At 48.8% G+C, this 23,544-nt stretch overlaps 1 protein-coding gene across 2 annotated transcripts in view; it reads right to left on the minus strand.

Annotated features, from left to right (window-relative positions):
* PLEKHM1 (pleckstrin homology and RUN domain containing M1) overlaps positions 1 to 18,273 on the minus strand; it is a 57,243-nt gene extending 38,970 nt beyond the window's left edge. The window contains exons 1-4 of one of the 2 annotated variants that reach the window (XM_050763687.1): positions 18,108 to 18,273; positions 9,687 to 9,772; positions 4,497 to 4,744; positions 1,679 to 2,305 (exon numbers count right to left, since the gene is read on the minus strand). In XM_050763687.1, coding sequence (XP_050619644.1) covers positions 1,679 to 2,305; positions 4,497 to 4,744; positions 9,687 to 9,731 — 920 coding nt within the window. In that variant the 5' untranslated portion in view covers positions 9,732 to 9,772; positions 18,108 to 18,273. The remainder of the gene's footprint in view (positions 1 to 1,678; positions 2,306 to 4,496; positions 4,745 to 9,686; positions 9,773 to 18,107) is intronic. The other variant, XM_050763688.1, reaches the window with a different exon arrangement.
* Positions 18,274 to 23,544: the final 5,271 nt, after the last annotated feature.

The raw sequence follows: 23,544 nt of genomic DNA on the forward strand, positions 1-23,544 counted from the left end.
GCTGGGCGGGGTGGCTCAGGCCTATAATCCCAGCACTTTGGGAGCCCAAGGCAGGAGTTCAAGACCAGCCTGGGCAACACAGTGAGACCCCCATTTCTACAAAAAATAAAAATAAAAGAATGAAATAGCTCTGATATGAAAAGATCTTCTCCAAGATAAGATATAGAACAGTGTGTATATACTGCCTTTGTAGGGGAGAAAGTAATAAATAAGGAGTAAATTTTTAAAATCTTTTTTTTTGAGATGGAGTCTTGCTCTGTCGCCCAAGCTCCGCCTCCTGGGGCCACGCCATTCTCCTGCCTCAGCCTCCAGAGTAGCTGAGACTACAGGTGCCTGCCACCATGCCCAGCTAATTTTTTGTATTTTTAGTAAAGACAGGGTTTCACTGTGTTAGCCAGAATAGTCTTGATCTCCTGACCTTGTGATCCGCCCATCTTGGCCTCCTGAAGTGCTAGGATTACAGGCGTGAGCCACTGCACCCAGCTAAAAATCTTTATACTGGTATTTGTTGTAGATTAATTTAGAAATTTGGAAGAATATACAGGAAATTAATTATTATGGTTGTAGGGGTGGGAGGAAAGAACAGGGTAGAGGGAGAACAGGAATGGGAAAGGCTTTCACTGTATATGTTTTAGACTTTTTTTAACCATAAAAAGATTATGCAAAAAAATTTTTTTTTTTTTTTGGAGACAGAGTCTTGCTCTGTCACCCAGGCTGGAGTGCAGTGGTGCGGTCTCGGCTCACTGCAAACTCCACCTCCCTGGTTCATGCCATTCTCCTGCCTTAGCCTCCCATGTAGCTGGGACTATAGGCGCCCACCACCATGCCCGTCTAATTTTTTGTATTTTTAGTAGAGACGGGGTTTCACCATGTTAGTCAGTATGGTCTCGATCTTCTGACCTCGTCCTGCCTGCCTTGGCCTCCCAAAGTGCTGGGATTACAAGCGTGAGCCACCACACCTGGCTGCAAAAATTTTTTGAAAGGTTGTGTGAAGAAGGCTTTGCTCAGCTCTCTCTCTAGCCAAGTTCATCTGCCCCACATACTCTTCCACACATCTGTCTGTCCCCAGCTGTCCACCACCTCCTGCATGCAGCACTCAGGTCCTGTGTCCCCCAGGAGGTCTTCTGTGAAGTCATACCCTTATGCATTATGTTTCATCTATTTGTTGGAAGTTTTAAATGTGCTCTGACCTATTAGTTTCCTTCGTTCTAGATGAAGACAACAATATTTTACACTGTGCCTTATAGAAACTAAGTAACTTGGTTTGTTGTTGTTGTTTGTTTTTAGTTTTAGTGGTTTTTTTTTAAATTTAGAGGTGGGATCTTGCTACATTGCCCAGGCTGGCCTTGAACTCCTGGGCTCAAGCAATCCTCCTGCCGCAACCTCCCAAGTGCTGGGATTTCAGGCATGAACCGCACCCAGCCCTGTCACCAGGGCAGAGCTGGAGCCCAAACCAGCTCTAAGCTGTTCTAAGTCCACTTTCTCCACTATGCCTGTATTGCCTGCTACAGCTCCCAGTGATTCCAGTCCCTGGAGAAGTCGATGTCTCCCTTGGCTTTCTTTAATTACTAATAGAGTTCAGTAATAGGCAATCACATGCCATAGGAAGAAAGGGAGGAGGAGAGGAAAGAAAGGAGGGAGGAGAGAAAATGGGAAGGAGTGGGGGCAGGGTACTCACTCTTGCAGAGACCGGTCTGAGTCCTCAACATTTGCTGTGCCCAGGTCTGAGTCGTAGGACATGGGCTCCTCGCAATGGTCCGGACTCTTGGAGCCATTCTCTTGGAGTAAGCAGCTATCAGAGTTTAGGCTGCAGGACAGCTGGGATGAACTGGCCGTGTCCAGGCTGAGGGAGGAGGCAGTCAGCTTCTGGTTCCTCCGGATCTTATGGCCCGAGTGATGGACTTCGATGTCCTCAGAGCCTGAGGAATGGGAAATGGAATCCAGAGACTCCTTCCGCTGTAGTTCTGCACCAGAGGTAGAGAGAGGGTCCAGCTCAGAGAGCGGGCAAAGCCCAGACAGGGCCAGTGGGGTTAGCGTCCATTCATTTAAGATGGCAGACTTGTAGGAGAGTTCGAAGGACAAGGACGTGAGGCCCTGCAGGAAGCTAAGGAGGAACTCGCCCTCCTCGGCATCCCGGAGCAGGGCGGTGGGCTGGTAGTACTCGCGCAGGCGGGCCTGCTCCTGCAGCAGCAGCTTCAGATAGCACTCCATCAGGCCGTCGTTCAGGGCCAGCCGCAGCCATGCCCGGCAGCGGCCCACATCTGTGTTAACAAACGTCAGGTGCTCCAACTCCGAGATGATGTGTCTGGGAAGGGAGAACAGACATGTTTCAAGAAACCACCCCAAATCACAGAGATGTGCTTTTATCCACTGGTTAGCAGGAACCAGGAATAACCACTGCAAATAGATAAAGGCATGCAAAAATATTTGGTAATAGTGTTTTAGGCCAGATGTGGTGGCTCACGCCTGTAATCCCAACACTTGGGAGGCCAAGGCAGGTGGATCACTTGAGCTCAGGAGTCCGAGACCAGCCTGGGCAACAGGACGAAACTCCGTCTCTGCAACAACAACAACAACATAGCCAGATGTGGTGGCTTGCAGATGTAGTCCAAGCTACCCCGCTACTCAGAAGGTTGAGGTGGGAGGATAGCTTGAGTCTGGGAAGCAGAGGTTGCAGTGAGCCAAGATTGCACCACTGCACTCCAGCCTAGGATATATATATAGTTTTAAAGGAAAAGTGTTTAAAGGAAATATTAAGCTATAACCCCCAACCTTCTGAGATTGGAATCGTGAAAGATAATTTCCATGTTCATTCCAACTACCACTGGGCCCCTGACATCATCTGCTCATCCAAGGCATGCTGTCAGAGCTCCCTAAGTGCAAAGTCCTTGCAGCAGTGAAGATGCAGGGTAAAGACATGGTCCCTGCCCTCAGGCACAAGGGACTGATGAAAAAAGGCATAAAGGGCAGGAAATCAACAACCCTGTAAGAGGACTGGGGAGAGCTCCAATTACAGCATGTGGCAGAAGAGTGGGTAGTTTGGTTGCAAGGCCAGGAAAGAGAGAGTCTTGAATATCAAACCAATAAGGCAACACGGGGCAATGGCTCCACACCCAGCCATGCACCAGAATCCCCTGGGGAACTTGAGCAGGATACAAGTTCTGGGGCCCCAACCTAGTGAATCAGTCTCCAGGCTGGCATCTGGGAGCCTGTGGGCTACAGATCTTTGTTTAGAAAAGTGACTTGACCACAGTCATGCAGACTGCAGGGTAGATGTTCTGCATAAGGAGATCAGACCCCAGGTGTACCAGACTCAGTCCCAGAATGCCTCGGTCTGATGTACATGCCCCTCCTCTGAGCTACCACAGTCCCTAGCGTGGGTTTATCTCCCCCATGGGAATGCAGACCGCATTCTACTAGGCTCAGTGAGTAAGCTCCAGGGAGCTTCACCTCAGTAAATGTTGACCAGATGACGGACTCAAGGAAAGACAGAGTGAGCTAAGGGGGACAAATAGAAAGCCAGTGTCACCCAGGAAAGAAGTAAAAACGTGAGACAGGGCAGTGGCAGTCAGCATGGAAAGGAAGATCAGAGACTGACAAGGCTTCTTTGGGCTGAAGGTGACATTTAGTAGTCCTTAGAGGCACAGTGCCAGCTACTTGCTCAAAAGTCCAGACACAAGAGATAAGTGTCTCAGGGTGAATATTCATATGCTCTTCCTGATTCCACTCTTTAATAAAAATAACCCCATACCTCCTTAAGAGATAACATTTATGGCCGGGTGCGGTGGCTCACGCCTATAATCCCAGCACTTTCGAGGCCGAGGTGGGCGGATCACAAGTTCAGGAGTTCAAGACCAGCCTGATCAACATAGTGAAACCCCGTCTCTACTAAAAATAGAAAAATTAGCTGGGCATGGTGGTGCGTGCCTGTAATCCCAGCCACTCAGGAGGCTGAGGCAGGAGAATTGCTTCAACCTGGGAGGCAGAGGTGCCAGTGAGCCGAGATCGCGCCATTGCACTCCAGCCTGGGTGACAGAGCGAAACTCCGTCCCAAAAAAAAAAAAAAAAAAAAAACAGATTTACAACTCAGATGTTCGAATAATCTAAGGCAGGGTCAGCAAACATTTTCTGTAAAGGGCCAGATAGTAAATACTTTAGGCTTTGCAGGCCACACAACCTCTGTTGTAACTATGTAACTCTGCCCCGATGTGGCAAAAAAGGCTGTTCCTGCTAAAGGCGACCAGTCCCAGGGCTCAAAGCAACCACACGCTCTTGCCTGAGTGCTGAGGGTCTCAAGATCTGCTGGCACGCTGGCTGGGAAGCTTGATCTAGAGATAAGCCTCTCTAGAAAACACTTTCAACCCCTACCTCACCCTATCTCTATGCTAGAACACAGGGCACCTCTGTTGGCTTCCTGAACAGCTGGGGAGGAAAAGCTAAGTGTCCCATACTCTGCTGCTCCTCCCCAAAGCAAAACCTCTCCAGCTAAATCTCACTTGTGGGTGACAGCTTTCAGGAGGGGCCAGAAGACAGGCTGGGGCAGAGGCTTCTGGTGGGCACTTTTCTTCCTTTTTCCTCCAGCCTCAGCTCGGATGTGCTTGGCGTGCAGGCCATGGATAAACACAGCCTCCAGGGCGCTGCACATGGTGTTGGCATCTCCGTCTTCACTAGTGACCACTGTGTCCAGGGACACGTACTGCTTCTGCAAGGCCTTCACGGATCCCACCAGCTTCTTCTTGATGACCTAGGCAGCATCACACAGAACACAGGCCTTTAGCGGAAAATGCTATGGAGAGTCCCTAGAGTGTAATCCTTTGCCTGATGCCAAATACATGTGCAACCACATGCACACACATCTATGGGTGTGTCTGTAGATTTCTTCTGTAAAATTAGCACATTGTTAACTATAGCAAAGAAAGATAAAGCATAGAGAAGAAAAGGAAAATCACACACTACCCAGAGATAATCACTGCTATTGTTGTTTTGCATGTCCTTCAGTGCAGACACTTTGTTTTTTAGACCAAACTTAAGTGAACTTAGAGTCACATAATCTTGTGTTTAAATATTGGCCCCATCATAGCTGCAGTGATGGGAGATTGGGTAAATCCATCTAGAACAAGGGTGGGGCTTCCTACCTTTTTCACATGGACAAGTTTCTGTAGAGAATCAATAAGCCAAGAGGCAAAAACAAACAAACAAACAAACAAAAAACACCCACACTGCTTTAGAGTAATAAAAACATGAGGAGAACAGGAGCATGGTTTACGTTAAGAAAGATCCTAGGCTGGGCGTGGTGGCTCAAGCCCGTAATCCTAGAACTTTGGGAGGTCAGAGGCAGGAGGACTGCTTGAGTCCAGGACTTCAAGGCTGCAGTGAACTATGATCACACCACTGTACTCCAGCCTGGGCAACACAGCAAGACCTTGTCTCAAAAAAAGAAAAAAAAAAAAAAAAAAGAAAGATCCTGGGCCTGGAAGCCAGAGGACTAGGCTCAGTCCTAGCTGTCAGTAACCAGACGGGCCTCCTTAGACCTTCCACTTAACTTCTTTGAGCCCCAATTTCCTCATCTGTTAAAGTGGAAATAATACTTTCTGATATATAGTAATATGAGGATTCTCCTGAGGACAGGACTACCTTTTTTTTTTTTTTTTCAGGGAAGTGGTTTCTGGTAAAAACCAGAACGCCTACTAGATAAATTCTAAAAAGAGGCTGGGTGCGGTGGCTCACGCCTGTAATCCCAACACTTTGGGAGGCCAAGGCAGGTGGATCACTTGAGGTGAGGAGTTTGAGATCAGCCTGGCAAACATGGTGAAACCCTGTCTCTACTAAAAATGCAAAAATTAGCCAGGTGTGGTGATGAGCGCCTATAATCCCAGCTACTTAGGAGGCTGAGGCAGGAGAATCACTTAAACCCGGGAGGCGGAGGTTGTAGTGAGCCAAAATCGTACCACTACACTACAGCCTGGGTGGCAGAGTGAGACTCCATCTCAAAAAAAAAAAAAAAAAAAATATATATATATATATATATATGTATATATATAAGCTAAGTGTGGCACTAAGACTAGTGTTTTATTCATCCTTGTGTCAACACTTGGCACTGCGCCTGGCACATAGAAATAATAAATGTTTGTTAAATGAAGACATCACAAAATGTACATAGTCTTTTGGAAATATACAGTAAAAACTGAGCATAATTATAAGTATGTGAAAATCACGTAAGTGTTTGGAAAAGGACTGGAAGGGATTAAAGAAAAACTGGTTTGAATTGTTGGGTGATAGGATTATGGATACATATTTTAATCTTTTATTTTGATTTCAGTCAAAACTATGTTAACATTCTTTGAAAAGTTAAATTTGAAAAAATAGGTGCTGGAGAGGATGTGGAGAAATAGGAACACTTTTACACTGTTGGTGGGATTGTAAACTAGTTCAACCATTATGGAAAACAGTATGGCAATTCCTCAAGGATCTAGAACTAGAAGTACCATATGACCCAGCCATCCCATTACTGGGTATATACCCAAAGGATTATAAATTATGCTACTATAAAGACACATGCACACGTATGTTTATTGCAGCACTATTCACAATAGCAAAGACTTGGAATCAACCCAAATGTCCATCAGTGACAGATTGGATTAAGAAAATGTGGCACTTGCCGGGCGCGGTGGCTCACGCCTGTAATCCCAGCACTTTGGGAGGCCGAGGCGGGCGGATCACAAGGTCAGGAGATCGAGACCACGGTGAAACCCCGTCTCTACTAAAAATACAAAAAATTAGCCGGGCGCGGTTGTGGGCGCCTGTAGTCCCAGCTACTCGGGAGGCTGAGGCAGGAGAATGGCGTGAACCCGGGAGGCGGAGCTTGCAGTGAGCCGAGATCGCGCCACTGCACTCCAGCCTGGGAGACAGAGCGAGACTCCGTCTCAAAAAAAAAAAAAAAAAAAAAAAAAAAAAGAAAATGTGGCACATATACACCATGGAATACTATGCAGCCATCAAAAAGGATGAGTTTGTGTCCTTTGTAGGGACATGGATGCAGCTGGAAACCATCATTCTTAGCAAACTATCACAAGAACAGAAAACCAAACACCGCATGTTCTCACTCATAGGTGGGAACTGAACAATGAGATCACTTGGACTCAGGAAGGGGAACATCACACACCGGGGCCTATCATGGTGAGGGGGGAGGGGGGAGGGATTGCATTGGGAGTTATACCTGATGTAAATGACGAGTTGATGGGTGCAGCACACCAACATGGCACAAGTATACATATGTAACAAACCTGCACGTTATGCACATGTACCCTACAACTTAAAGTATAATAATAATAAATAAATTAAAAAAAATTTTTTGAAAAAATATAATAGCTTTAATGAGATATAATTCATATACCATAAAATACACCCATTTAAAGTGTACAGTTCAATTGCTTCTAGTCTATTAACACAATTGTGCAACCATCATCACTATCTAATTTTAGAAGATTTTTCTGGCTGGGCATGGTGGTTCACGTCTGTAATCCCAGCACTTCAGGAGGCCAAGACAAGTGGATCACCTGAGGTCAGGAGTTCGAGACCAGCCTGGCCAACATGGTGAAACCCTGTCTCTACTAAAAATACAAAAATTAGCCAGGCGTGGTGGTGTGCACCCATAATCCCAGCTACTTGGGAGGCTGAGGCATGAGAATCGCTTGAACTCGGGAGGTGGAGTTCGTGGTGAGTCAAGATTGTGCCACTGCACTCCAGCCTGGGCGGCAGAGTGAGACTCAAAAAAAAAAAAAAAAAAGAAAAGAAAAAGAAAAAAGATTTTCATCACCCCAAAAAGAAATACTGATATATTAGTGATTGCCAGGGGCTGGGAGAAAGGGGAATAGGAAGTGAATGAAGTCACTAACCTATTTTCTGTTTCTGTGGTTTTTCGTATTTTGTACATCTCACATGAATAGATATGAACACAACATATGACCCTTTGAATCTGACTTCTTTCACTTAGCATAATATTTTCCACCATGTTGTAGCATGTATCAGGACTTCATCCCTTTTTATTGCCAGAATTTTACCACATTTTATTCATCCATTCATCAGTTAATAGACATTTGGGTTGTTTCTACTCTTTTGCTATTATCAATAATGCTGCTATGAACATCCATGTACAAGTTTTTGACTGGACTTATATTTTTAGTTCTCTTGGGTATATATCTAGGAGTGGAAATGTATACATAATTCTATGTTTAACTTATCAAGGAACTGCCAAACTATTTGCCAAAGTGGCTGCACTATTTTACATTCCCACCAGCAATATCTGAGTTCCAACCTCTCCACATTTTTGCCAACACTAGTTGTCGCTTTTTTTATTACAGCCATCCTAGGGGGTGTGAAGAAGCATCTCACTGTGGTTTCGACGTGCATTTCCCTGATGTCTAATGATAATGAGCATCTTTCCTGGCCATGTATGTATCTTCTTTGGAGAAGTGTCTATTCAAATCCTTTACCCATTTTATAACTGGATTATTTGTCTCTTTATTGTTGAGTTATAAGTGTTCTTTATATGTTCTGGATACTAGACCCTTATCAGATATTTGATTTGCAAATATTTTCTCCCATTCTGTGGGTTGTCTTTTCATTTTCTCGATAGTATCCTTTGAAGCTCAAAAGTTTTTAATCTTGAAATAGTTTAATTTTAAATGTTCTTTTAAATGCACGATGTTATTAGTATATTATATTTAAAAAGCACATACACACTTCGTTCAACTGAGCACCTACTAGGTGTTGGGTTAGGGTATACAGGGAGAAGTAAGGCATACCCTCAAGAAACGCATACCCTCATGGAGTCAGTTTGTGCAGCTGTTGTTAGAAGGCTGAGTTGGCCAGGGTTCTGCCCTAGCTCTGAAGGGTCCTGGGGTGGGATTCGGCCAGGGGTGGGAGAGTGGGGGTGCAGAGGGGAGGGAAGAGCCTCTGCATGAAAGCCAGCTGGGAAACAGGTGGAACCGGACTCTCCTGTGGCCAGGACGGGGAAAGGCACATCTCCGAGGGCTATAGTTTCTTTCAAGCAGAGAGTTCTCTGAGCTGGGAAGCAGCAGTAGGGAGGAAAGGGAAATCCTGGCTTCTCCCTGAAAGCCACCTCAGGATGCTGCTAAGGGACCAGCCCCAAAGCTACCCGACTTCCTGCCTTTCCAAGGGAACAGAGAGCTCCATCCAGAGTACCCAAGACAGCCCAGGAGGGTGCAAAGGGCTCTCCAAGAAAAGGTCCTAGGGGGCTCCAGTGAACTGCTCACAAATAATTACATTTAGAATATCCTAGAAAATGGTAAGTGTTCAGATACATGTAAGTTACCAATTTACCCCCATTACTAAAACAACAAACCAGTGCCTGCGAATACCTGTTTCCCACCAATTCAGTGCTTTGGCCAGACTGTGACCAAATCATGGCCTAAGGGCTGAATGGAAATCCTTGGTTTTCAGGTTACTGATCTTAAATTCCCACTGCTTTTTGTAAATCTCCATCTTATCACCAATAAGGTGATCTAGAAAGGACAGGGTCTTCTTGGAGCCTGCTTGTGCTGTAACTTCTTCTCAGCCTGGCCTCTCTTGCAGGACAGTGCCCTTCATTTCGAAGTGAGCCAAGCAGATGAAACGACCGTCCCCTGCACCCCTTCCCCACCCTTGATCCTCCCTCGCCCACCTACCGGGATGGCAGCCTGGGGGTCCAGTCCATTCTCCACCGAGAGCATCTCCACTCACGCAGCTGCTCCCTCGGAGAATCACATGGCACCTGAAGAGACAGATGGCAGCCAGATGAATGGGCAGGCAACTATCCCCCAGCCAGAGTCCTTTCCCAGCAAGGAGCAGGAAGTCAGCCTCTCTTACTCAAACCACAGCTGAAAGGCCTTTGAAGAGCACAAAAGTTAAAACTGATAATGGATTTGAAGGAAGGAAGCAAGGAAGGAAAGTCCAGGGGGCTCAGTCCTTGGGAGGCAAGGAGTCCTGGGTGCCGGGGTGGGTCCACCCCAAGGAGTGGGTGGTAAGGGCGCTTCACATCAAATGCTGCCCAGAAAGCCAGGGCTCTGTAGGATCGAAACCTGTAGGCAGGGAATGACAGGCTGATTCGGATACGGAGCTGCGGGTTCGAGGGGAAGGCTGCAGCTGAAAGTGGCAGGAACCCACTGGGACAAGGAAGCAGGGGCTCACATTCAGGGGCTGGGTCCTGCAACACCCTGCCCCCACCCCTCACTCCTTCTTCCAGTCCAACGTCTGCCAGCTCAGCAGTAAAAAGTACAACTATAATAGCTTCAAAAGGGAAGGGCTCCCTTGCTACACTTCTGCTTCTCAACAGGGCTTCGAGGGTCTGGTGTGAGCAGCACAGACAGGGACTTGTCTAATCAGGACAACCACAAGGTCTCATTGCAATATGCCACTAACCAGGTAGGCATGCGGAGACCTCTCAGATGGAGAATGTGTAAACGCCTGTCACGGGGCTGGATATGTACCTGTACCTGATATGTTGTACCTGGTATCTGTCATCCCAGTGGATATGGCCACCTAAACCTACAGACCAAGAATGTCATCGCCTAAATGAGTATGCAGGAAGAGTTGAAGTCAGTGAGTGGTTAAATCCCTCAGGGCTGCCACATTCCTCCTGGGAATGGGTGGGGTAGGGTGGGGTAGGGCCTGAGCCTGAGGGGGCTGCTGGCTGGCTTGGCCCCACCCCAGAAACTTGGACAGACTTGGGCTAGGCAGGCACATTCACACGTAAACAAATCTCTAGTGAACGCCTGTTTGAGCATCAGGGGAACGCTGGGGAAGGTGATATCACAGCTGTCTCAGCTCTCAAACAATCACCACACAAAGAAGTTAACAAAACCAAGAAAAGTTAAATGGGCTCGATTCTCTTTACATATATTGCCTAATTTATAGTCCTCCTAAGCACCCTAGGAGTGCTGTTTTATTGTCTCCACCTGACAGATAAGGAAATAGCAGCTGACCCAGGTCAAGAACATTCCTGAGGTCCCAGGGCTGATAAGCGGCCTGACTCTACCACCAGCCTCCAGAAGGAGGTCAACCCCAGCCCTAGGAAAACCAGATTGCTGAGTGAGTGCTGTAAACCAAAACTAAAATTCTAAGCCCCCAAACTGCCTGAATGGGCCCCCCTTGGCCAAAGGGATTTTGAAAAAACCTAAAAACTGAGTTCAGGCCATGACAGGAAGTGGGGCGTGGGCCATGCCTCATCCTAGCCTCTCCCTTTTGGAGCTTAGACACAACTGAGCAGCATTAACATTAAAACAGACTAAGACTGACAGAGCAGACTCTCAGCAATTAAGATACCAACTCCAACCTGACTCTGGTCTAACATCACATGGGAGATAACAGGCCCTAAAGGAAATCAAAGTATTTTACCACCAAGTATATTTCTTTGACATATTTTGGAATGGCCCTGCAAAGCCATCTCCTGTGGGGAAAATTTATATCCTGCAGAGATTCCCTTCCCTTTCTCAGCCTTTTCCTGATCTAGGAGAGATTTAACTAAGAGTCTGACACCTTAGAAACATTTACCATCTATTCTCTTGAAGGCTTCACCTACATAACATGAACCTTGGCTTCCACAACCCACCTTATCTTAACCCCAAGCTTTTCTTTCTGCTGACTTTAACTCTTTAGGCAAAGTTCAACTCTTTCAACCAATTGCCAATCAGGAAATCTTTTAATCCACTTTACCCTGCCCCCACCAATGTATACCTTACATGTATTAATTTATGTCTTTGCTTGTAACTTGGATAAAAATCAAGCTGGGCCGGGCGCGGTGGCTCAAGCCTGTAATCCCAGCACTTTGGGAGGCCGAGACGGGTGGATCACAAGGTCAGGAGATCGAGACCATCCTGGCTAACCCGGTGAAACCCCGTCTCTACTAAAAAATACAAAAAACTAGCCGGGCGAGGTGGCGGGCGCCTGTAGTCCCAGCTACTCGGGAGGCTGAGGCAGGAGAATGGCGTGAACCCGGGAGGCGGAGCTTGCAGTGAGCTGAGATCCGGCCACTGCACTCCAGCCTGGGTGACAGAGCGAGACCCCGTCTCAAAAAAAAAAAAAAAAAAAAATCAAGCTGTAACCCAATCACCTTGGGCACATGTTCTCAGGGCCTCCCAGGACTATGTCACGGGTCATGGTCCTCACATTTGGCTCAGAATAAACCTCTTCCAATATTTAACGGAGTTTGGCTTTTTCATCAACAGTGCCATCACCTCAGAGCTAGGATTCCAGGGGTAGTCTGGGAAGACCCCTTCGCTGGAGGCCGGGAACAGGGGGTGCAGGGAAACATTAAGGCCAGTGTGGCGGGAAAGGTTTCCTGGACAGCGCTGGAGCAGCATGAGGTTTGGAAAGCAGACAGGCAGGCTGGCCCTAAATGGTGGAAGGTGCTCTGATTGGATCTCTGGCCTCTGGGGATAGCAGAGGGCAAACAGGACACAGGGAGTCAGGACCCAGAGCCAACCTCCCTAAGTCAGGTCCCTTAGGAGGAAGCAGGCGTGTGTGGAGGACGGTTCCTGCAGACCCAGTAACAGGCCAGGCGCTGCAGACGGCCAGAAGAGCCCTTAGTCCTGACTACAGCCCCATCTGACTGCCTCACCCTTCACCATGGTCTGCTCCCAGCTACCCAGGGATTCTCAGGGCCCTCCTCTGGAGACCAGTTCCCATTCTGGCCACGGGGTGACAGGAAAAGGGGGTTGTATGCTATGGTGACTCTGCATCTAAGGTCACTTCCAGAAACAGGCCTGGTCTTGAGGTCAGGCTCTGTCAAGGCCACCGTTGTGCAGCTCAGCAGGCCACATCCAGCTTCTCTGGCTCCAAAACCCTGGGCTCCAATCCCAGTCCACAATTCCAGTGGTCTAAGGCCCTCAGGCCCACCCTTCAAGACAGAGCCCAAAGCCCCAAAGTTGCCCTTCCCTTGGCCAGCTACAGGGCGGGACCCTAAGGGCTTAAACCCAATAATTTGAATAATAGCCCAGGCCCATTAAGACCTCATTAACTAATTAACTGAGAATAATAGAGTATTCAGAGTATTCACTGGGAGGGACAGGCCATTGGTAAGTGGGTGCTCTGGCCAAGTAACCGTATGCTAAGAAAACAAAATAGGCCGGGTGCCGTAGGCCAGCTGCTGTGGCCCATACCTGTAATCCCAGCACTTTGGGAGGCTGAGGCAGGAGGATCACTTGAGGTCAAATTAGCTGGGCATGGTGGCCCATGCCTGTAATACCAGCTACTCGGGAGGCTGACGCAAAAGAACTGCTTGAACCCAGGAGGCGGAGGTTGCAGTGAGTCGAGATTGTGCCACTGCACTCCAGCCTGGGCAGCAAAGCAAGAATAAATAAATAAATAATTTATTTCTCTAAATAAATAAATAATAAAATAAACTGAAGCTAAGAGAGACAGGGCCAGACAAGAGAAGGGTCACTTGGCCTAAAACAGAGTCAGAAATGCCACAAAATGACTGACAAGAGCTCAGATAAATCCAGCAGAAGAGCCACTTGAAAATTCACAGGATAGGACTGAGCCTCTAGGGTTCCGGCCACAATGCAGGACACCTCTGTTTGTAGGCAGCCATAGCACCCCACCTATCCGTGTCTGTTCCATCATGCTCAGGGAGGCAGGGCTCAGATGGTCAGTGACATAAGAACTCACGGCGGGATCGGAAGGAGGCTTTGTGTCTCTTGACTGTGGGGACAGCACTGCGTCACCCACCCTGGTGGCCCAGACTCTGAATTTACCATCCTATGGAACTGGTTCCACTTTCTGTCCTCAAAATGCTCTTCATTGACACCAAGAACCAAAGTGAAGAGAGGCGTGGCTTCAAGGAGACCTACCTGAAGGGAGTAAGGCAAAGTTGGGCAACACTACCCAAGGGCCCTTGAATATGACCGGTGAAAGCTTAGCAGGGGAAAGGTGATTGGTGCCATTTAGGAAGTCCCAAACCACACCAAGTCTACTGCCACCCTATGTATTGATTCACCCTCATATAGCTCTCCAGAGTGCAGAAAGCAGGCTTCTCTGATGTTCCTCTCTAACCTCATTTAATTCTTACAGCAATCCCGTGAGAGAGTAATTATCCGTTTTACAGAGGACAAAACTGAGGCTCAGTAGCAATGGGTCTCCGGTAAAGGACAGAACTCTCTGGTTTCTTCATCCCAACCCCTGCATCTTTCCCTGGACCAAAAGGCCTCAGGTCTTTGGCTCAAATTCAGGCAAACTATTATTTCTTCTTCAGAGGTACTCGGAAGCTCCATTTCATCACAGAAGGTCTAAAACCAACAAGAAACAGTTCTGTCAATGAGATTTATAGCCCCAACCAGCTGAGCCCAGGTCCTACCAATGCTCCTGAAGTCTCAAGAGCTATACTTTCTTTTTTTTTTTTTTTTTTTTTTTTTTTTTTGAGACGGAGTCTCGCTTTGTCGCCCAGGCTGGAGTGCAGTGGCCGGATCTCAGCTCACTGCAAGCTCCGCCTCCCGGGTTTACGCCATTCTCCTGCCTCAGCCTCCCGAGTAGCTGGGACTACAGGCGCCCACCACCTCGCCCGGCTAGTTTTTTGTATTTTTAGTAGAGACGGGGTTTCACCATATTAGCCAGGATGGTCTCGATCTCCTGACCTCGTGATCCGCCCGTCTCGGCCTCCCAAAGTGCTGGGATTACAGGCTTGAGCCACCGCGCCCGGCGCTATACTTTCTTAAATGTTCCAACATAGTTAGGAAGGAACAGTTCCGGTTGGTTTCCTGCATTATACTACCTGGCCTTCTCTATATGTCCAATTTCACTTCCTCCAGAGATCAAGGAAGCAAAAAAAGAGAATGACTTGGATGAGACTTACATTAAAAGAAGAAAGGTATAACCTGGTTTCACCACTCTCAAAACACTCCACCATCAGTGAACAGCAACCTCTTCTCTTGAGGGACTTCTCAGCCACTCCCCACGGCCTTCTCTCCACTGCCTGAATTGTGTAACTGGCTGTTCAGAGCCACAGCCTGGCTTTAAGCCATCCAACTGCTGTACCAATTGATGAGTCATGTTTTTTTTTTTTTTTTTTTTTTTTTTTTTTTTTTTTTTTGAGACGGAGTCTCGCTCTGTCGCCCAGGTTGGAGTGCAGTGGCCGGATCTCAGCTCACTGCAAGCTCCACCTCCCAGGTTTACGCCATTCTCCTGCCTCAGCCTCCTGAGTAGCTGGGACTACAGGCGCCCGCCACCTCACCCGGCTAGTTTTTTGTATTTTTAGTAGAGACGGGGTTTCACCGTGTTAGCCAGGATGGTCTCGATCTCCTGACCTCGTGATCCGCCCGTCTCGGCCTCCCAAAGTGCTGGGATTACAGGCTTGAGCCACCGCGCCCGGCCTGAGGGAGTCATGTTTTTTCAATTGGAAAAGAATGACAAAGTTATCCTCTGATTCAGAAAGGCAGCTGATCTTTCAGGCATGTGAGTGCTGACTGAGGAAACTGCACCCCTGTCCACCTGAGGAAAGCTGGATTTCTGTGATGGGTGGGGTGGTGGGGGTCGGAGTTTTGAAGCAATTAAATACCAGATGAAGGGTGAGAAACTTCTAGCTTGTGATTCCCAGACTCAGGGCTAGTGGATGAGGGCAGAATTGTGGAGTCAGTGAACACTGGCTATCTTTCTTTCCTCCCTCCTTCCTTCCATCCAATAACACCCATCTTCCCTATATTCTTGTCCCATATCCCAGAGGATTCTAACAAGGACCAAACTCTGAATGAAAACAGGACTGTTGCCTCACCCATTCACCAATGTATTTCTAGTACCTAGAACAGTGCTTGGCAAACACTGGTGCTCAAAAAATAAGCTGTTGAATGAAGTGATTAATAAAAACAAGACACAGGGCAGGTATCTCGATTTCACCCAATGTGGGAAGTTGGGGTATAACAACTGTTAAGTGCTGGGGCAACTGTGGAGCTCCTGTCATTAAGCCAAGCTGCCAATAAGGCTGAAAACGACTTAAATATACTGCATATTAATGGGAGGACATTGACGGTAAACAGTATTCACTTTTTCAAAGGAGTACGACTATAAATGGCAAGCAGAGACAATGTTCTTTGGGGCCCTTTAAAACTGCAATCAGCCAGACACCGTGGCTCACGCCTGTAATCAATCCCAGCACTTTGGGAGGCCGAGGTAGGTGGATCACCTGAGGTCGGGAGTTGGAGACCAGCCTCATCAACAGAGAAACCTCTATCTCTACTAAAAATACAAAACTAGCCAGGCATGGTGGTGTATGCCTGTAATCCCAGCTACTTGGGAGGCTGAGGCAGGAGAATCACTTGAACCTGGGAGGCAGATGTTGTGGTGAGCCGAGATCGTGCCACTGCACTCCAGCCTGGGCAACAAGAGTAAAACTCCATTGCAAAGAAAGAAAGAAAGAAAGAAAAACACTGCAATCAAATGGCTCACCCATCTGATGCCGGGTCCTCGGGATTCAGAGAAAATGTGTACCAAAAAGCCCCCTGGAAACTATAAACACTGAGCATGAGACTTGGGTGCCTCTGGAACGTCCTTCTCCCTCAGCTACTCTGAGATAACGTGGTTCCTGTGTTCATGGAACCCAAGTGGCCAAAAGTCAATGATCCAGCACTTGCAAGAAAAGAAAGCGATTCAAGAGCCTCTGTACCCACCTAGACCTCAGCCTCCCCAGGATCTACTCACCTATACTCTTCACAACAGGTAACACTGCCTCTGGCACCCATCATATCCCCTGAATTCAGCATCAGGATTGATCTGCCATCAGCTCTGGCAGGGAGAGGCCCTTACAAGTTCCTTACAGGAAAAGGAACATGAACAATGTTCTGTGACCACAGCCAACACCACGCAGAACTTCCCAGAGGCTCTCCAGGGCCAGAACACCAGCCAGAAGGAAGTGACAGCTTCCATCATTCTGTGCTAAGTGAGCTGAGTAAGTGGCCATCTCTCACCTTCCAGATATTTGAATGATACCTACCATTCCAGCAGCCAGCACAAGTCATTTAATATAAATGCCAGAAACACAGTCCCTGAGGACAGGTACAGGAGACCAGATGCCAGGAAAAACCCTGGCCCCACCCAAGAGTTGGGGAGAGCCCACTGTTCCTCCACCCTTATTTACCACCTGAGCCCCTACACCCGCCAATCATGCTGCTCAGTCTCTAACTGAGGGTCTGAGTGAGCACCTACATTTGGCTGTTGAGGGGCAGCTGGTGGAGTTGGCAGGAGACTCTGCACTAAAGTTCTCAGGTTGAATGGGAGTTGGGTCCAGGGAAGGAATGGACGCAGAGTTGGGGTGAAGAGTTGCGGTCGGTCAGCGGGGGTGAAAGGACATGGAGATGCCATTTTTAACAAGATTGGGTGAGGGTGGTAGGAAAGGAGGCAGCAAGAGTTAGGGATAGTTTGGCAAAGACTTAGGGATGGGGTGTCCTCAGTACGGCAGGAGACGCAAAGGAAGGTATACAGAGGGCTAGGAGACTAAGGACGAGAAGACACAGTTAAGACTTGGAATAAGGCTGAGATCGGAGTTATCCGGAAGAAAGCGGTGAGCTCAACAGGGCACTTACTTTGGGGGTGGGTCTTAGATGAGAAGGCAGAGGTAGAGTGTTTGGGATGAGCAGATCTTGGGGAGCTGGACAGGGGATGGGGGTGACTGGGATAAGAAAGCTGAGCCAGAGAAGGGGAAACCTGAATGGTGGGTCTTGGGGACGTGAGCGAGGAGCATCGTGATTACCAGAGGGGTCGGGAGAGACGATGAGATGTGTCAGGGCGGGGCGAAGAGACGTGGCCGAGATCGGGGTTGGAACTAAGGTAAAGTGGGGTCACGAGTGAAGCTGCATTTAAGCAAGACCGCCGGTGAGGGAATGCGGGCGCGGGTTGGGGGCTGGACAGACGTGGGGCACGGGGCCACAGCGGCGGTGCAGGGGGAAGGCTGGGTGGGAGCGGGGCGGGCGCAGGCTGGGCAGAGCTGAGGGCTCTGAAGCCGGGCAGTCTCAGGGTAACCAGGCGCTGGGGATCGCGGAGGGAGCAGGAGGCCCACCGCCCGTTCGCGCCTCGGCCCCGCCGCCCCTCCGCCGCCCTCCTCGCATCTTGACCCCCTAACTCACCAAGCGGAGCGAGGAGCGAGGCTGGGGGCGCTCCCGGCCGCGGCAGCTCCTCAGCACTCGGAGCAGACGATGCGGCCTCTCGGCCACTGACAACAGGAAGCGGCGCCCGCGGCCCCTGACGCCATCACGTTGGCTCGGCGCTCCGGCCCTGCCCCCGGCCCGCCGTGCCAATCGCGCGGCCCGAAGGAGCCTTGGGGCGGGGCCAGCTGCTCCCGGAAGTCCCTGGGAGCTGAGCCCCAGGGCAGATGCGAGGTGTAGGAGGCTGGGGAACCGGGAGCGCCTGCGGGGCGCAAATAGGCCAAGGCACCGGTGTCGGGGGAACGCGTCCGTTACCGCCCGCCTCCCGCAGGTCTACGTCAAACTAGATCCTGGCTTCTGGGTTCCTGACCTCGTTTGGCCTCAGAACCATCTATGCAACTTTGGGGCTGTCACTTCGCCTCCCTCAGTTGAAGAGTTCCCACTTGTGAGTGGGACTAACAACGCCTGCCCTATCTTTGCCTCCCCGAGGGCAGCAGTGCAGCCCGTGGGGCGGAGCCGGGACCCAAACTGGAGCCTCCGCCTTTCGCTTCAGGATAAACATAGCTGTTTTGACCATGCCTTATCCCAAGGGAACGCCTTGAGGTCCCCTTGGGCACTCTCCCGTGTGTAACTCGCCCATTAGCACCGCCTGGCACGAAGCTTAGGGGCCCGGTTATTCTCTTCTAGCCATGTAGAGGATTTCTTTGTTCCTTTCTGTTTTTGTCTTTGAGACAGGGTCTCACTGTGTCGCCCAGACTGGAGTGCTGTGGCGGCTGACTACCTCCCACGTCAGCCTCCAAGTAGCTGGGACTACACGCGTGCACCACCACGCCCAGCTAATTTTTTCATTTTTAAAAATTTATTTATTTTGTAGAGACGGGGTCTCACTGTGTTGCCTAGCCTGGTCTCCAACTCCTGGCCTCAGGCGATCCTCGTGACTCGGCCTCCCAAAGCGCTGGGATTACAGGCATGAACCACCACACCTGGCCTGTATGTCTCCTTTCTAACACAAAAGTGACATTGCTCTTTCAGATGAACTCGGGACAAAATGTCATCAGTGGTGACCACAGCTAGTGAAGAGCAGGGCAGGGAGTGTTGGCAGGGACCCATGCTCTGGACACTTTATCCTTGCAGGCTTTGGTCAATTGGGAGCCTAGGGCCTGAGTGTGGATGAGGAGAGGTGCTGCTACATGCCAGTCCTAAGTGGGCACAGGGGTTGGCTGGGGAATGGACCAGTTCTTGGAAGCAAGCTTCACTGCCCTCGGCCTGGGCGTCCTGTGCTCTTTTGGCTTCTCTGGGTAGGAAGGTGTCCCTCCTATCTCTGCAAAGGTCAGAGTCCTGCTGTCTGCTTTCAAGTATAAAACCAGCACTTGGGAGTGTGACTCCGGACTGTATGAGGGCCACCCTTTCAGTAATTCTCCAGGAGTGAGAACCTCCCCTTCTCAATTTTAGACTAGATGGGTCTGAGTGTGTTTAGTGCGGTTAATGGTTGAGCAGGAAGATTAGAAATAAGGACATAGACACAAACTACTCTCTTGGTATTAAACTCATTTTAAACAAAGTGGAAAGTAAGGGATTTAGTAGGGAAATCATTTCACCTTGGCAAAAGGATAGTATACAACTGGCACAGCATGATCCTTGGTGGCTTGGCACAATCACTCCCTGTCCCCCATCAAGCGCATAATGTCCCTCAGTAATTCCACTGCGTTTTTGTGCAGCGGCTGTGTGCTGGCGCTGTGGGGAACCCCTCGGTAATCTCTTGTCTGCTTTTTAGGAACCCCTATCTCCTCCGTCTTCTCTTACTTCCCAAGCCACCTCGCTTCTGTGAAAGGTCTGCAGGCTTGTCTACCTCCTCTCAGCTTGCTCTGCATGCCTTGGGGAAGCTGCATAAAGCATGGATCATGAAGGAGGGGGAGCGGAGAAGAGGGAAATGCATGTTTCCACAAATGGACCATGAGCCCACCAGGCAGACTCCAGATGGGGAAAAAAAAAACCCTCACATTATCATGTGACTTACACAAGAAAAAAGGTACCCGCAAAGGGCCAAGGGACCAGAGAGGAGAACTTGAGAGGTATCCTGGAGGAGGCGACTTTTGATGTGAGCTTTCTAGGTGAGTAAAGGGCATCACAGGTGAAGAGACTGGCTGGTAAGTGGCCAGCAGACAGGAATACAGGCTGAGCTCAGGGGAGGGTGCACCCAGAGGTGGGGAGGAAGGTAGGAAGTGGAAAAGGAGGCTGGGTGCGGTGGGTCATGCCTGTAATTCCAGCACTTTGGGTGACTGAGGCGGGTGGATCACTTGAGGTCAGGAGTTCAAGACCAGCCTGGCCAACATGGTGAAACCCATCTCTACTAAAAATACAAAAATTAGCCAGGTGTGCTGGTGTGCGCCTGTAGTCCCAGCTACTAGGGAGGCTGAGGTATGAGAATTGCTTGAACCTGGGAGGCAGAGATTGCAGTGAACCAAGATAGTGCCACTGCACTCCAGCCTGGGTGACAGAGTGAGATCCTGTCTCAAAAAATTTTTTAAATAATAATAATAAAATAAAAAATAAAAATAAAAGCAAGTGAGAAAGGAAAGGGTAAGGGGAGAGGGCCGGAATGGAAGGAGAGCTGAAGACAGACTGAGCAAGGCAGAGTTGGAGGCCAGTGCAGGAAGGGCTCAAAACATTTGCAAGGATGGTTCACATCCCACTGGTCTGTCAGCTTAGATTTAAAACACTACCCAGAGTTACTCAAAGCCAGATAGGAGAACTACAAGCATCAGAATGCCCTGGGGACAGGTCCAAAATGCAGATTCCTAACCCCACACTAACCCTAAAGAGTCACTCTAGGATGAGGTCCAAGAATTTGGGCTTGACCCCACCTCTCTTGTCCCCTGCCCTCACCACTGGGGACCTAAAGGATAATAAAAGGGGGGGATCTCTGCCTTAAATAATCCCTTTTGGCAGTTTCTTTCTGTTTTCAAACTTCAAGTCTGTCCTCCGGGACTAACCTAGGAGATGAGGGGTAAGGGAATTAACATTTATGGAAAATGGAGGAACCCACATAGGCACCTGTGTTCACCTTATATTCCTTATCAGCCACCTGAAAGGTGTGTGCTACCATTATCTCCATTGTGTGGATGAGAAAATAGGTTTAAAAGAGGTTAAGTGGCCAGGCATGGTGGCTCATGCCTATAATCCCAGCACTTGGGGAGGCCGAGGTGGGTGGATCATGAGATCAAGAGATCCAGGCCATCCTGGCCAACATGGTGAAACCCTGTCTCTACTAAAAATACAAATAATTAGCTGGGTGTGGTGGCACATGCCTGTAGTCCCAGCTACTCAGGAGGTTGAAGCAGGAGAATAGCTTGAACCCAGGAGGCAGAGGTTGCAGTGAGCCAAGATCACGCCACTGCTCTCCAGCCTGGTGACAGAGCGAGACTTCGTCTCTAAAAAGATAAAATGAAAAACAAAAAAAAAGAGGTTAAGTAACTTGTGGGGGGCCACAGCCACAGATCTAGTAAGTGCTAGAAGTAGGATTCTCACCTAGTTCTTTCTGATTCTAGTTGCAGCTTTGTTCAGTGGGTTTTAGAGCCAGAGCTGCTTAGGTTTGAATCTGACTCTACCCCATATTATTTGCTGGGACTTCCTTAAAACAGTGTGGGGCCCAGGGCAACCCAATGAGTATGGGGCTAAGACAGCTGCCACAGAGTCAGCATTTTTCACAGACCCCTTGAGATAGCACTTAAGACAGAAATTTCTAAATTGAATTTTACTGATGTTCAGGAAAGAGAAGTAAGTCACAACGCCCCTTGGCCCTCAGCCCCAAGCAGAGAGCCCAGAGTGTGTGACCTCAGGCAAGTGCCAAAACCTCTCTGAGCCTCAGTTCCTCATCTGTAAATTGGGGCTAATGTCAGTTGATGTGAGGATCAAATATGATGCTATCCTGGCTGGGCACAGTGGCTCACGCCTGTAATCCCATAACTTTGGAAGGCTGAGGCGGATGGATTGCTTGAGGCCAGGAGTTCGAAACCAGCCTGACCAACATGGTGAAACCCCATCTCTACCAAAGATACAAAAATTAGCCAGGCATGGTGGTGCATGCCTGTAGTCCCAGCTACTTGGGAGGCTGAGGCACAAGAATCGCTTGAACCCGGGAGGTGGAGGTTGCAGTGAGCTGAGATTGCGCTACTGCACTGCAGCCTACATGACAGAGTGAGACTCTGTTCCAAAACAACCACCACCAAAAAAAAAGAAAAAGAAAAAAAGAAAAAGCTGATATCCTTAATGCAAGTTCTGGCCTGTAGTTAAGTGCTCAAAGATGAACAGCTGTTACTCTTCCAGTTCTGGCTAATTTTCACCCTGCCAGTTGGGCAAGTCCTTGCCTTCCATTGGTCTTTTAAGCACTTGAATGAGAGCCTTTCTTGTCTGAACCCCAGATACATCCTTACTTGGCATCTGATTGAAATCATGAAACTAGCGTTAATGCACCCTCCTCTCTGGACCCTGGAATCACTGGTGTGCTCTTCAGTTTTGTTGTAGGAAGCTGTTTCTTTCCACTCTCTCTTTTTTAAAAATTTGGTTAAAAAGTGTTATTATACACATGGTTTACAATTCAATCAAATGAAGCGGAATGGGGATGAAACATAACGAAAAACAGCAGTTCATTTTCCCCACCCTTCTGGGGGAGCAGGCTTTCAGCAGAATCTTCTGGTGCTTCTCCCTGCATCTCCTGCACGTCTCATTGTTTTTACTTTATTATTATTATTTTTTTTGAGACACAGTCTTGCTCTGTCACCCAGGCTGGAGTTCTGTGGCGCCATCTTGGCTCACTGCAACCTCTGCCTCCTGGATTCAAGCAATGCTCCTGCCTCAGCCTCCCTACTAGCTGGGATTACAGGCACATGCCACCACGCCCAGCTAATTTTGTATTTTTAGTAGTCGCGGGGTTTCACCATGTTGTCAAGGCTGATCTCAAACTTCTGACCGCACATGATCCACCCGCCTTGGCCTCCCAAAGTGCTGGGATTACAGGCGTGAGCCACCGTGCCCAGCTGTCTCATAGTTTTAGACACTATCTATTGCCTTCCTAGTAAACCAGGCAAGGACTTAGCTCTTTTATACCCCAGCCCTGTCCATTCTTGAGGTTTGGTTATGCCACAATTTGTAGAAAATTAACAGTGTTTACAGAATTGTGACTATATAAATATTATTTACCACAGAGCTTAATAATGCGCTGTGAGGTCAGGCTCGGTGGCTCACGCCTATAATCCCAGCACTTTGGGAGGCCAAGGCAGGCGGATCACCTGAGGTCAGGAGTTCAAGACCAGCCTGGCCAACATGGAGAAACCCTGTCTCTACTAAAAATACAAAAATTAGCCGGGTGTGGTAGTGCCCCCCTGTAGTCCCAGCTACTCGGGAGGCTGAGGCAGAGAAT

This window comes from Macaca thibetana, chromosome 16, assembly GCF_024542745.1.
Source record: "Macaca thibetana thibetana isolate TM-01 chromosome 16, ASM2454274v1, whole genome shotgun sequence".
Classification (NCBI taxonomy): domain Eukaryota; kingdom Metazoa; phylum Chordata; class Mammalia; order Primates; family Cercopithecidae; genus Macaca; species Macaca thibetana.